The 13,791-nt window shown below is 39.0% G+C and overlaps 1 protein-coding gene across 3 annotated transcripts in view; it reads left to right on the forward strand.

The window, feature by feature from the left end:
* Positions 1 to 13,175, forward strand: part of CDAN1 (codanin 1) — a 34,061-nt gene extending 20,886 nt beyond the window's left edge. Inside the window, exons 19-28 of one of the 3 annotated variants that reach the window (XM_060760994.2) lie at positions 907 to 1,010; positions 1,923 to 2,072; positions 2,413 to 2,476; positions 5,624 to 5,702; positions 6,982 to 7,142; positions 7,391 to 7,498; positions 8,115 to 8,193; positions 9,125 to 9,327; positions 10,722 to 10,829; positions 11,850 to 13,175. In XM_060760994.2, coding sequence (XP_060616977.2) covers positions 907 to 1,010; positions 1,923 to 2,072; positions 2,413 to 2,476; positions 5,624 to 5,702; positions 6,982 to 7,142; positions 7,391 to 7,498; positions 8,115 to 8,193; positions 9,125 to 9,327; positions 10,722 to 10,829; positions 11,850 to 11,975 — 1,182 coding nt within the window. In that variant the 3' untranslated portion in view covers positions 11,976 to 13,175. Of the gene's footprint in view, positions 1 to 906; positions 1,011 to 1,922; positions 2,073 to 2,412; positions 2,477 to 5,623; positions 5,703 to 6,981; positions 7,143 to 7,390; positions 7,499 to 8,114; positions 8,194 to 9,124; positions 9,328 to 10,721; positions 10,830 to 11,849 lie in introns of those variants that run through there. The other 2 variants (XM_060761000.2, XM_067462820.1) reach the window with 2 other exon arrangements.
* The last annotated feature ends 616 nt before the right edge of the window (positions 13,176 to 13,791 follow it).

Here is a 13,791-nt window from a genome sequence, read left to right on the forward strand (position 1 = left end):
AAAGTAGAGTCCATGACGTGCGAGGGTGGGGAAGAGCAAACCACAGACCACCTACTCCAATGCGGTCTTAGCATCACCACATGCACAATGGAAGACCCTCTCACAGCGACACCAGAGGTAGTTAAAGTGACCAGTTTCTGGTCAAAGGACATTTAGCATAATACCAACTTTTAACTTTGTGATTTTTCTATACATTATAACGGTATCCTCAATTCGCTTCTGACATGATAAATAAAAACATGGCTGTCAATCCAGAATCAGAGTTCAAAAGTGATGGTGGTGTATTTCAAAGGATCTGGAAATTCCCCAGCCCTTCTCTAGTCTGTATGGGAAAAAGTGCCCAATTGTGTGCTTTTTTGATTAATAAAGATTTGATGTATGTATGGAGCAGATTTCTGAAAAGAATTCTTTAACGTGCAGTTCTAACTTGAATGCAATTTATGTTGCATGTTTTGTAAATGAAGTCACTGAATAAACAGGGCCATTTGTCTTGGTCTCCTGAAATGATCCTAGCACTATTTCTTAGGCTGTTTAAGTAAGTGTCATACTTGCTGCCATACTAATGAATGCCTTTTTTTTTTTGCTTTGGCATGCCAATACTGAAGCCTAGTTGGCTCTTGCTATCATTCTGGTACCATGTGAAAATGTGATTGTTTGCTAGAGCTTATGATTTATCCTTATGATTGATTTTGCACAAACCTTCGCATGGTTTTACATTATTTTAACTGCCGACGAGGACTTTAGATAAGACAAAGAAGTACTTGTTTCAAATTCTTCAATTTTTTTTAAAAAACCCAACAAAACAATCAGTGAGGTGTTAATTTAAACATTCGGGGATGTGTTACAGAGAGTGGCTTGTGTGGAACATTCTGGTTTCATTCGGATTCTTCTTTCTCCTTTCAATAGGCCGAGTTGGAGCAGGCCTTCTTCCACAATCAGTCCCCGTCTCTACGGAGAACAGTAGAGTTTGTGGCAGAGAGAATAGGATCCAATTGTGTCAAGCACATCAAGTAAGAATAGGAAATGGCTTCAGAAATATCCTTTTGGGCTTTTGTCATGTTAAAAAAAGCAAACTCATTCTCAGTTATGTTGGTTTTATGAAATACCTGTAATTGCTTTTGACTTATGTCTTTTCATATTATTTTTCATTGTGAAACTATGCTATTATGTTTTATGTAAACAACCACAAAGTTAAACTTCAAATAATGTGTTCCGATTATCAGTCTTCAATGTATTGGAAGCAGAGCACAATTTTAGAATTCTCATCAAATAGAATAAACTCCCTCCAATCTTTCCTAGCAATAATATCATTTCACATGTTCATGGCATATTCTTTATACCTTCCGGTCAGCAAGTTCAGCAGCTCAGTGATTTAACCCGCTGCACCACCAGGAGACCCCTATATATACGCTTTGGATAGCCTAGGGAAGGATTAACACCCATGTGGTGTTTGTTTTGCTGTCTGTGCCCTTTTTCAGAAGATTTCACTTCACTTTGTGTCTCTGATAATTGGATTTTGAATTTTTGGGCTTGTTGTGGAAACAAAGATTGGTGATAAAGCTTCAGTGGAGACACTTTTTCCTCATAATAACTCTCAGGAGTGAATTTCCCTTCCGAGGAGTAGATTTCTCTCACTTCCTGTGGTCTCAACCCTGTATTTAACTATGAGTTGTTTGTAAGTTGAATGTTTGTAACTCGGGGAATGCCTATAAATCAGTTGCTTTGTTTGGCTCAGTTCAGCTGTAACATTCCTGAGTCTTGAAGCAAAAACAAGCAATAAACTTAAGTGTTTCTCCAGTCTTGGGTCTGTAGCTGTAGAAATGGGTGGTGTGTTAAGCTGCAATTGCAAATAATATTCAAACTGTGCATTAGCTTTCTTTCTTTCTTTCTTTTTTGTACTCTGAACATTGGCTTTTTTTCAGGGCAACCCTGGTAGCAGAGCTGGTGAAAAGAGCAGAGGTCATTTTGCAGGATAATGTGAATACAGAGGAAGCCAATCATGGCAAACTGCTCGATGAAGTCTGCTCCCAGCTGTATGAAGAAGGGGCACAAGCTCTGATTCAAGGCAAAGAGTAAGGAGGAACATTTGATACAATTGTTATTGTGATATTGACTTGTAACATTTGAGGGTACATACCTGCTTGAGCTCTATATATTAATAGGGTAACATTCACCCATTCTTCTGTGATTTTAATTGTCTCTCTGAATTTCTGATCTGGCTACCTCAGATGCAGGAGAGAGAAAAGAATTGGAAAGGAGGTCTGTACAAAGACTCTTTTCACTTATTTTTTGGCATTGCATAAGTCCCAGGGAGATTAATGGAAACACTAGTTTTCCAGTTTCCATTGTAGGTTATTCTAAAATAAGATTTTAGCTGATAGCTTTTAGAAGGTTTTTTGTGTTTATTTATAGATTTTGCAGGAAGAAAGGCCCCGAGGCTGTGAAAATCTTGTTGCCAGAAGAGACATCTGCAGCAGTATGTATATTTTGAAATGCTTTTTTCTTTTCTCTGTTTCTTTTGTTTGCTTGTTGTGTGTGTGTACTTTTTTTACAACTGTAATGGTAAAAGACCAGAAGCCAAATGCTTGCAACTATGACACTAAAGTCACTGGATCTTTTTTCATAACATTATCAGGCAGATGATGATGCTAAATTCCCTCATAATTGTAATAGTCTGATTTGGATTTTTAAAAGATAAGTTAGCATGTTACAGATCTTGGAATCAAGTAATGCTCATTAGATTTCTGCAGCTAGAAAATGCAATGGCAGCTTGCCTGAAGGGCAGAGAGGGCATCCTTGACTTAGTCTGGCTCCTGCCATGAAAAAGGACTTCAGTCTAATTATCCATTCTCCCCAAATGGGTTTGGCAACTGAGCCAACATCTGCCTTTCCTTCAACTCTTCTGATGACAGAGTTTGGAGAGGATGGAAGAACCTGCCTGGAAGGGTTCTTTCCCATGGCTTTTTCTTCATGAATAACAGATCTACTCTGCTGGACAGATGTTCTTTTGGAAGCCAGGGCTGCAGCTGAAGCCAAATATGAGGCAAGGCAGAAAGCCCAGGTGCAGACACAGCAAACATGGCCAGCGGGAATAATGAATAATACAAAGCCTGCCATTTCCCTCCCCACCGTTCTCATATAGTTAAGGCTCTTTTCCTTGAACTTTACCCTTGGATCTCCCTCATTTCCCAGCAGGATGTTGGGACTTCTAGTTTCGGTATCAGTTGGCAGCAAGCAGCTCTCACAAAATTGTAAGAAAAAATATTAGAGACTATTTTATGCAAGGAGCATAAGAAGCTTCTGCTTAAGATACCAGGGTAACATCTGTTATATCCGTATTTACCAGGATACTAATTAATCTTGAGGTAAAGAAGCTTCTCCCACAGATTCAGGCTGATAAGTTAAAGATATTCAGGGATGCATTCCGTGAGGTTTTGATAGACAAGAAGGATAAAAAAAGAAGTTCTTCCTCTGAGTCTTTAAAAAAAAGGAAGGCAAGAAATCATTCAAATATTTGATCTTTCCAGTCCCAATTCAGATCTTTCCAGTCCCAATTCCAGTCCCAATTCAAACTGGGATCAAAAGTTTCAAACCTTTTTGATCCCAGTGGGGTCGGCCTAGACCTGAGCCTAGATAACAATCACCCCTTGCCCTTAGAAGAGTCTCAAACCCCAACAATGTTAATAATGCTGATGATGATAATAATAACCAGCAACTTGGAGATGTTTCTCATGGGAACATGGTTGCACCCTGCTGAGAGAAAAACTGCTTAAGTCCTGTGAACTGTGTCAAAGGGTTTTGCATTATACTTTGCTCAGAAAGCCTCATACTGTTTTGTTCAGTATCAGAAATCTGAGTGCCCGAAAAAGCAGCAGTGCATGCTGTCAAGTGATTCAGCATCTGGTTCAAATCGAGGCCATAGAAACAATGCTTTGGATCAAAGATTTTCCAATTCTTACTCAGTTTTGTTCTTCATGTCAAAAAGGGACAAAGATGGGAGAACGATTCTAAATTTTAGAAGGATCCAGTAACACAGGTTTCTGATCAGGGCATTATGTTCTGTTCTGAAAAACCTTCAGGGTGGAGACTGACTGGCTTCTCTCAATTAACAGGGAGCTTATCTACATGGTCTACTACAACTCAGCAGCTTTTTCTAGGGTTCACTTGCCAGACCAGTAGTAAAGAATCTTTCGCTTTGTTTTCTCTGCATCTTCTCAGCTTATGAGACTGAGAAGGTGGTAGTACAAAGAGTATGGCCTTTCCTGAAAATGTTATTACTCTGATGGACTTCTAAGAAGAGACACTGTCCTTCAAATAGCCCTGATCCAAGAGGTGGTTCCTCAGTTAACACTTTTCTAAGGGCAGAACTGGGGGAAAGGGAGAACGGTGTAAATATTAGCCCGTTTTTCTTCCTCACCTGGCTGATTTCTCGTCTTGATAGCATCAAGAAGTAATCCAGTGGGTGATGTCTCCTTTCACATAAAAGAATCAGACTTCTCCATAAGAAGTCAGTCTCCCTCTTTGTAGGAATACAGTTGTGTTTTTTGAGAACGGGATTCACTCAGGAAAATGTTATTTGCACAAAAATACATGTGGTTTTTCTGCTCAACAAATCTGCTGGGCAATAAGCAGAATGTGGCGGAATGAAAATCACGCGTAGTTCACGTCTTTACCAATCCACACACTGTCTTGCTAGAGAAAAGATATGCCATGCAGATGATCAGTAAAGAATGAGGTGTTTACTCTTTGTTATGCTGAATAGCATATATGCAGTCAGGAGAACAGTTGCATTGACTCACACAATGTCCTTTGAGAGAGATTCAAGTGGTCCTTGGGTGTCCGTGTGAGAGATCTTCTTCCAGCAGCCAAGAAGCAAAAATACAAAACTGTCTTGGCAAGCTCCTGCACAGAAAACTTAAACATGTAACTGTTACCAAAACTCCCAGGCTCAGCTAGTCTCTGGGTGTGGCCCAACCAATTAGCTTAGTGCTGTGTATTTTTCAGTTAACACAGTCACCAACTGATTTCTTACATGCTAAAACATATTTGCATAAGAACATGTATTTTGTGCAAATTTGTGCATTTTTGCACAAATGAATTTTCCTATGTGAAATCCCAAAGTGCAAAGAATCTTGTGTGTCTGCTTTTTCATATTGGGGTTTTCTTACATACAAATACATACAAAGGTTGAAAATATTAGCTGGCATCTCTACATTGGACCTAACCAGCTGCTGAGAACAAGAGGTAGATAAAAAGCAAGGTTATTGGGTTTTTTTCCATGAATATTTTTGCACTACTTTAGTTTTTACTGATACGTTTGCAATTGGTTGTTATTCATTTTATGTCTATAATTACTGTAACACTCTATCGATGTGTACTTTAGAGTTGATTGATTTTTTTGTGGTATTGTTTTATGTATTGATGATGTGAATTATGTTTTCCTTTGATATCGATGAATCCGTATTAATTACATCATATGTATTGTTACAATTCAAGTGCTTTGTAAGCCTCCCCAAGTTCCTGTTGGGAGATTGTGGCGGGGTAAAAATAGTTTTATTATTATAATTGTGCTGTCCACTTGTGTAGGCATGCCAATAGAAATAAATCTCCTTTTCTCCACAAGGTTTTGAGCTGTGCATCAAATATTGCAGTGGGGCTTGCTACAGAAAAGGCCTGTGCTTGGCTTTCAACAAATATTACAGGTAGGCTGGCCCAGTCTTGGTATGAAAGTATTGCTATGTTCAGGACTTCAGTTCCCTTAGTATAGGTTTTGTTGTAAACTAGGAACGTGGGATATGTGGTCCTTGAAGATGTTGCTGGACTGCAGCTCCTATTGTCCTATAACATTGTGTGTTCTGACTAGACTTGATGGGAACTTTAATCCAACATCATCCTGGGTGCTACATGTTTCTAACCCTTGGTGTTCAGACCTGATATAGTAACTCAGTACGTAGAGAGAAATTTGGAGAGGCTCGATTGTCATTGCTCTGCAGTGTAGATATGACTGCACCTTTCACTTGGCCCATCTGATCTTGAAAACCAAGCAGGGCCAGCTATCAATAACACATGAATGACACTTGGTGGAAGCTCCTTCTTTGGATGCTTTTAAACAGTCTTGTTGGCCAGATATCTCTCAGGGGTACTATGGTTGTGTTTTTCCTGCATGGCATGGGGTTGACTAGAGAGCCCATGTGGTCTCTTCCAACTCTATTATTCTATGATTCTGTGACAGACTGCCAACAAATACCACATACTGTAAGCTACATTTCAGAGGCAGGAACTGATAAAACCACCTCAGAATACTCCTTGCCTAAGAAAATCCCATGAAATCCATGGGGTTGCCATAAATGAACATGTAACTTGAAAGAGTGTACACATACACAGAGCAATTACACTATGTAGCACGATTTTTGTTCCTGGGTTATAAATATTATTTCCTAATTGGTTCTATCATAAAAACATGGAAAAGGTTTATTATCTTCACACTGAAAATTTAAAAATTGCATATTTTCATTAAGGAAAATTACAAAGTGCCGAGACTGAAGAAAATAATAGTATTACCCTCAGCTGCAAAAATTAAGTTTCTGGAGTATAACAACTACTTACAAAATAAGTACTACACAATTAAACAGGAAATAAAACTTTCAAAGTAGGAACGTTTTTTTCATAGTGTTATCAGTCAAGTATGTCAATACTGAGAATTAGTTTATTGTTCCTCAGGAGACAGGATTCCATAGCCAGGATGCTGCCAGCAGAATGTGCCGTATTTTGTGTCACTACCAAGGAAGCTCAGAGCAAGGCTTCTGGTGATGACCACAGCCAAGTGACAAGTTTACATGTAAATAGGTTTACATGTGCTACTAGGATTGTTGTGTAAAAGTGAAGTGTTTTAGATAGTGACCAATGCAGCCTTTTAACTAAGTTATTTTGTTATTTGTATCATGTGGAAAGGAGTAAGTGCAACTTTTCTGTGCCTTCTAGCTTTGATTAAGAGGGAGGTGAAGGCCACTTTCAGTCGCATGCTGAAGGTCCAGGCACTCTCCTTGCCCAGTCCCAATGAAACTGTGCAGAAAAAGAAAGGCTGCCCTCCAGATTGCTCCCACCAGACTTCATTCCCTTCCCAGGTCATTAATGAAATCAAGGTATGTGTCTCCTCTTAATATTCCCACAGAAAATCCATCCCCTAAGTTTTACTGTGTAACATATCCCTTATCCTGAGCATCTTTTTTCAAAAATACCTTTGAGGGAGTAATTGGGTGGGGAAAATATTGCTCAGCTTCCATGTCCTGTTTCAGGCTATTATAGGCTCCTGTAAAAATAGGGTCTTTTCTGTGTAGTTAGAAGTCTAGAGTAAGTGCACATCCCAAGTCACAAATGATGTTATGTCTAGGATGTGCTCTGCATCGCTGTGGGTCCAAGGGACGAAGATGAAGCAATCCAGTTTGCTGAATTAGAAAATTTGTTGAGAAGGCTGAGTCAAACACTTCGTTGTAGAAAGGTATGCTAGCGTATGTCAGTGATATAGTCATTTTAGGATGAAATGTTTATTGTCCATATTAGGCCTTTCTTTTCACTCTTCCACTGCTGGATTGTGCTTCTCTCTGTGTGTGTTCTATTGGCATTTATAAATTGAAGACCCTTTTACAGTTAGATGTTTGGAAATATAAATGTTAGTCATGAGTATAAACAATTGTAGACCATCTTGGCTGGGAACACCTGAATTGGTTATACCTTCATTCTTTAACAACTCAGGAGGGGGTGTGGCCTCTGCTCACATATATATTAAAGGGTGAAGTTACAATTTAGAAGTGTATGCACCACAGTTGTTCTACCTGCAGGTAGTCCCTTAAAGTAAGTCTCTGGCCACAAATAATTTGTCTTTTCCTCCTTTTTTGTCCAAATCATGTTGAACATCAATATGCTTCACTGCCATAAAAGATCAGCAGTATGGCAAGGTCAAAGGATGGCATGTGATGTCACACTGTAGCATATGGATACTTCCCTTTCCATTCAGTGTAAGAAAGACCTAAAGTGTGAGCTTTGTTAGACACAAAGATAATTCAACAAGCCAGTCAGTCTCAACTATGATAGTTTCATGCATGGTTGACTTTCAGGTTCATGTTTTTCAGTTCATATGCCCAGCATCAGAGCAGCAGCTGGCTAAGTGCACTGTTGAGTTGGCCTCCCTCCTAGGTAAGAACTGTGATAATATTTGTGTCACTGCTGATTTCTCTTCCTCATATTTAGAATCCACATTTTTGAGGAATGGTGGTTTTAAATGCCTCCGATCTTTAATTAATCAGATCCTAGTTGATTTTGCAGTTGATTTTGAAAATTTCCATAGGGTAGGAGGCAGTACTCTCGGGTTTATAGAGGCAAATTACACTGCCCAACACACATTTTGGTGCCTCAAATGTTAGACATGTTTCAGGGTATATAAAAATGGGACTCGTTTTCTGCTATCAGCACTAGCTTTAGACACAGAACATATGCCATGTACCAGTCTTCATCTGTTCACCCCTAAATAATCATAATGCTATCTAAGAAAGTAGAGCTGACGCAGCCTGTCCAATGCAGTTTTCTAAATCAGAGCCCCAACCCCAGGAACAGGTCTTAAAGACCAAGTCACCAAAATTTTTATTTTTTGTTGGGCTGTGTTATATATACATAAACCTTTGTTATATATGAACATACTTATATAAACATACATACATAAAGCTTCTGTATTAATGCTAGATAATACTAGTCATTTCTGTAACAATTACTGTTTCCTGCTTTCTCACTATTTCGCAGAATATTATATCCCTCTTACCCAATGTTCATTTGATTCATATTGGAAAGAAATTCTTAATTTTTGCATAGCAGAATCCACCCACCATCAGAAATAAGGAATTGTTTTCTTCATTGGCTACTAAAAAGGAGTGTTTGTAATAGCTGGGTTTGTTCTTCAGCTGTGAAGCTTCTATAAATATGTGAGTACTAACCACCTACCCATTGGGCATTCTCAAAATCATCTACTTGAAGTGAATGAGAAAAGTTGACATCAAGGAATAATTCTTTTCTACCACTAGAAAGAACAGGGTTAGATCCGCCCAGCATGTTTGTTTATCTTAGCTGCTTGTAGTTTCAGACCGAGTTCCAATCCAGAGGCTGAACCTTCAGGCCTCCCAAAAGCAGGAGCAGCAGCCAGCAAAGAGCCACCTTATATCCAGCCTTCTGAAATCGCTGCTGTTCATTTGGAAAGAAGACTTCCAGACACCTGTTCCACTGGAGCTGATTTTCAGTAGGAAGAATGCTTTCTATCTTGCAGACAACAAACAGAACAAGGTAGGGCTTTCCGGTGGTTCTAGAGTCGCTTTTCATACCCATTTACCTGTGTCTCATGCTGCTAGGATGGAAAACTCTTTCAGTGTAAGGACCAAATTCAGCTTTTGAGAAGTGGCTTTGAGGCCATGTTTCAATGATAGGTAAGGCAAAAGGCGGGAAGCAAAAAGTAACATTGTATTTTAACATAAAGCTCTGACTGCCTTGTGATTAAGACTTAAGAGATACATTTCAACATTTTTGAAGGGTGGGAAAAAGAGACTGCAAAGTCTGGGGAAGGTGTTTTGTTCATTTAAGGAAGCCCCTGAGACTCCATGGAAGCCTCAAAAGATTATTTCAAGAAACAGACAGGTTTGTTTGGGGGTAGTGGCTTGCATTATACTTCCTACATAGGAGTCTTGTCTCTTGGGAGTTTAGAGGGCTCACCCAACAAAAGACTAACCAGGGAGTCTTTGACAGAGGAAAAGGAGATGAGCCTGTTGTAGGGAAAATGAGACCCAAGAAGAGCAGGATGGTTACTATAAATAACATAGACAAGCAGTACCAAAGAATGGAAGCCAGCTGCTCTTCCTTCTCTCTATGCTTTTTGCCCCAGAGCTGGAATAATGTATGTTTTCGACTGCAAATTCTAGAATTCCTCAGATATCTTGGCTCCTAATAATTTATCTGGGGAATTCTGGGAAGTAATGTCCAACAATGGCTCTCTCTAGCTCAGATTCTTTTCTGTTTTCTCACCTGTTGGTGAGAGTAGCTTTCAGAAATCTCAAGACTCTAGGACAGTGGTTCTCAACCTGGGATCCCCAGATGTTTTTGGCCTTCAACTCCCAGAAATCCTAACAGCTGGCTGTGATTTCTGGGAGTTGTAGGCCAAAACACCTGGGGACCCACAGGTTGAGAACCACTGCTCTAGGAAGTGAATGTTGGAGTGCCATATACTATTTAAATTCTTACATGGAAAAAGTTGTTCTGTGGGAAACTCCTTTCCTTCTCCATCCAAATACAGACAGCCATAAGAAGTCAATTAATTTCCCAGAGAAAGTATATAATCTAACTCAGGCATAGGCAAACTTCGGCCCTTTTGGTGTATTGGACTTCAACTCTCCCAATTTCTAACAGCCTACCAGCTGCTGGGAATTGTGGGGATTGAAGGCCAAAACACCTAGAGGGCTGAAGTTTGCCCATGTCTGAATATATACTCATGGTAATATATAGTCATGGTTTGGGGACCAAAATTATGAATTTTTATACGGGTATATTTATGTGGGTAAGTTGAGGGTAATTCTTTTAATAGGATCTTATTTGGCAGTGTTTCCACTTGATCAGGATTTCAGTTTTCACCATATTTAACTGCATCTTATTTTGAAGGCCTCTGATGATACTCTTGTTTTCTTTTGTAGTGGGACTTGTTCTTGTTCATGCTTCGTGGGCTTGTTGAGCATGGCTTGATGACAGAAAGAGAGATACAGAGCGGTTTGCACAAACTTTTAAAACTTCCATGGCCTTTAGTAAGTATTTGTCTGTTTTTAAGGTTAGACATAAAATGTTTTGTTAGGACCTTTCCTGTAAAACCCTTTTGAAAACCTCATCTTAGAATTAAATTTAGGATTAAGGAATTTTGTTTTGGATTCTTTTATCGAGGGAGTCGCCTACTAGAAAATGGGTCTCTTTCTGTGGCAGCACTGTACAAATATTTAGTTTTATAGTTAAAAGCCATCATTATTGTCAAGTTCAGTGCTTGTTTTGATTTATAGAGGGAAAATGAAATTGTAATTTTGCTTAATCTATTTGAGAGAACTTTGTGGTAGAAAGGCTAGCTGTATTTGTAATGTAAAATATATTCTTGCCTTATTTAAATAAAGATGGCAAGCTCTTTCTGATGCTTGGATGGAGAAATCAAGCCAAGTTGGACACCAATGGAATGCAGGTTGTGTTTGGCCTTAAACATATTTTATACATTTTCTGTGCCACTCTTCAATAAGAACTCTTATTGTACAAACATATAAGAAGAACAGTAAAAATAGGGGAGGCAGTAAGTGACACAGATATTATTTCATTGTATTAGGACCTGTAATTGTGTCTATGTTAACCAAAGAATTTAGTATTTGCCTATCTTCAAAAAAGGCCCCCTGGTGGCCCAGCGGGTTAAACAGCTGAGGTGCTGAACTTGCTGACCAAAAGGTTGGCAGTTCGAATCTGGGGAGCGGGGTGAGCTCCTGCTGTTAGCCCCAGCTTCTGCCAACTTAGCAGTTCGAAAACATGCAAATGTGAGTAGATCAACAGGTACCGCTTTTGTAGGAAGGTAACAACGCTCCATGCAGTCATGCTGGCCACATGACCTTGGAGGTGTCTAAGGACAATATGGGCTCTTCAACTTAGAAATGGAGATGAGCACTCCCCCCTCCCCCCTCCCCCCCCCCCCCCCAAGAGTCGGACACTACTAGACTTAATGTCAGGGGAAACCTTTACCTTTACTATCTTCAGTAAGCTAGTTTATTTGTTCTATGTATTCCTGTGTTTTCTTGTAGGACTTCACCAAGGAGCTAGAAGCATTATCAAGCATATTCATTTCTGAGAACTACATTGCAGAACCAAAGACTTTGGCCTATGAATTGCTGGGGCAGCCGAGAGGGACTGTGGCAGCACAGAGTTAGCCAAGGCACAATATTTAAAACCATGGAGTTGTTTATTAATGCCCTGCACTCGGACAATAATCTCGGATCTCCGACTTGCCCCTGCAAATGATGCCCAGATTTTAAGTCAAAGTGCACACTTTTCCATGAATCAATGTTTAAAGCACCTTAAGAGGAATTGCAGGGAAAACCTGTTTCTTCGTGAAAGCATTCATCACAGAGTGAGAAGATGGACTGAAATTGCACAAATGTGTAAAAAGAATATAGGTCAATTCTAGATAAATCTGAGGGATCTCGTTTTAAGAGGTATCTGTTTTTCCAATATGTGGCCTTAAGAGGAGACCGGTGTTGAAATGTATTTGATAAGCTAAAAAGTAAGTGCTTTTAAAAAGTCAAATCATGTCTTAGAATAGAATCAAGCACTGGCTTAGGACTTTTAAAGAAAGATTTCCCTTTACAAAAAGCTGCTTTTTGTATTTTGTGGTTGTCTAATAATGAGAGAAGTTGGATTTTATTGGGAAAACATTTAAATGGTGATAATATTCCTTATGTATGGAAGAATAAATCAAAGAACCACAGAGCCTGAAATTCGATATTTTAATAGATCAGTCAACTTTCTGGATGTGATTTAGAATTTTCTAAAGTTTTTTTTTCTGTAAAAAGAGTATGGAGTGGATGGCCCTTGTGGTCATTTCAATTCAATGGCCAAGGATTTGTGAAACACTCGTCAGTTATTGGCACAGGTTTTCTATTAAATGTTTCTTCTTTCTTCTCCCTTTATTTACTGCAATACAGTAATGTAATTTTGTCTAGAAAACCTGCCTGGCTGTGGTTATTAAAAATAATGAACAGATAGGAATTGTGCATAATATCTAATCATTCTGCCTGTAACTGTGCCAAAATAAATATCAAGAATGGGAAAGCAGTGCAAAGCGAACATCAGATTTAATATTTGAACGTTAATGATTCTGATTCTAAGGAATTGCTGCTGAAAGGTTTATGAAAAATCTGCTTGGCTTTTAGTTATTTGCTACTTTAGTGTGGATCTCTTCACTGAAGTGCTATGAGTAAAACATAATGGCTGGAATCTTGTTACTTTCAGTTAGAATAGACCCACTGAAACAACTGTTCAGTAGTAAGTTAATGTATGGAAAAAATCCATTCATTCAGTGTGTCTATTGTAGCAGGCGTAATTAAAGGATCGAGTTTTGTTTGTGGAAATGTGAAGAAATGTGGTCACTAAGTAGAACAATTTGTAACTATTAGGGGTCTGCATAATTTCGATTTTAATTTGTATTTTGTATCAAATTCATTAAATGAGTGCAAACAAATTAATATTAGAAACATGCAGGAAAGGTGGGGGAATTTAAGAATCTAAACACTCATTTTCGTTAAGATTCTGTAACATTCGGATGCCTCTCAAGATCAGTTTAATTTTCAGTATAAGCATTAAGCAATTTAGGGAAAGCAAAGAAAACATAAAGTGTTTTAAAAACCAATTATTTTTCTTTGGCCCGATCGCCATAAGCAACGGTACTGGGGTGGGACTAGCAAAGTTAATGGGCAGGAGACTGAGAACACAGCACTTTTAGGAATGTAGTTTGGGAAGGTGAGGCCACCTGTGGCAGAGAATGCAAAAGGCCCTGCCCTGAACTACATTTCCCAGAATGCAATGCTCGGCATCTGAAAGCCTCAAATGGCACCAGCCGTTTAGAGCCAGCCTAATAATAATAAATGTGGTTGTGTTTGTGGGTTATGTGGTTGTGTGTCATAAAGACAGACAAACATTCAAACATTCAAAGGAATTGCTCTTGTTGCTTTTTGTTTTTGTTGAAAC

The sequence above is a fragment of the Anolis sagrei genome, chromosome 1 (genome assembly GCF_037176765.1).
Source record: "Anolis sagrei isolate rAnoSag1 chromosome 1, rAnoSag1.mat, whole genome shotgun sequence".
NCBI lineage: Eukaryota > Metazoa > Chordata > Lepidosauria > Squamata > Dactyloidae > Anolis > Anolis sagrei.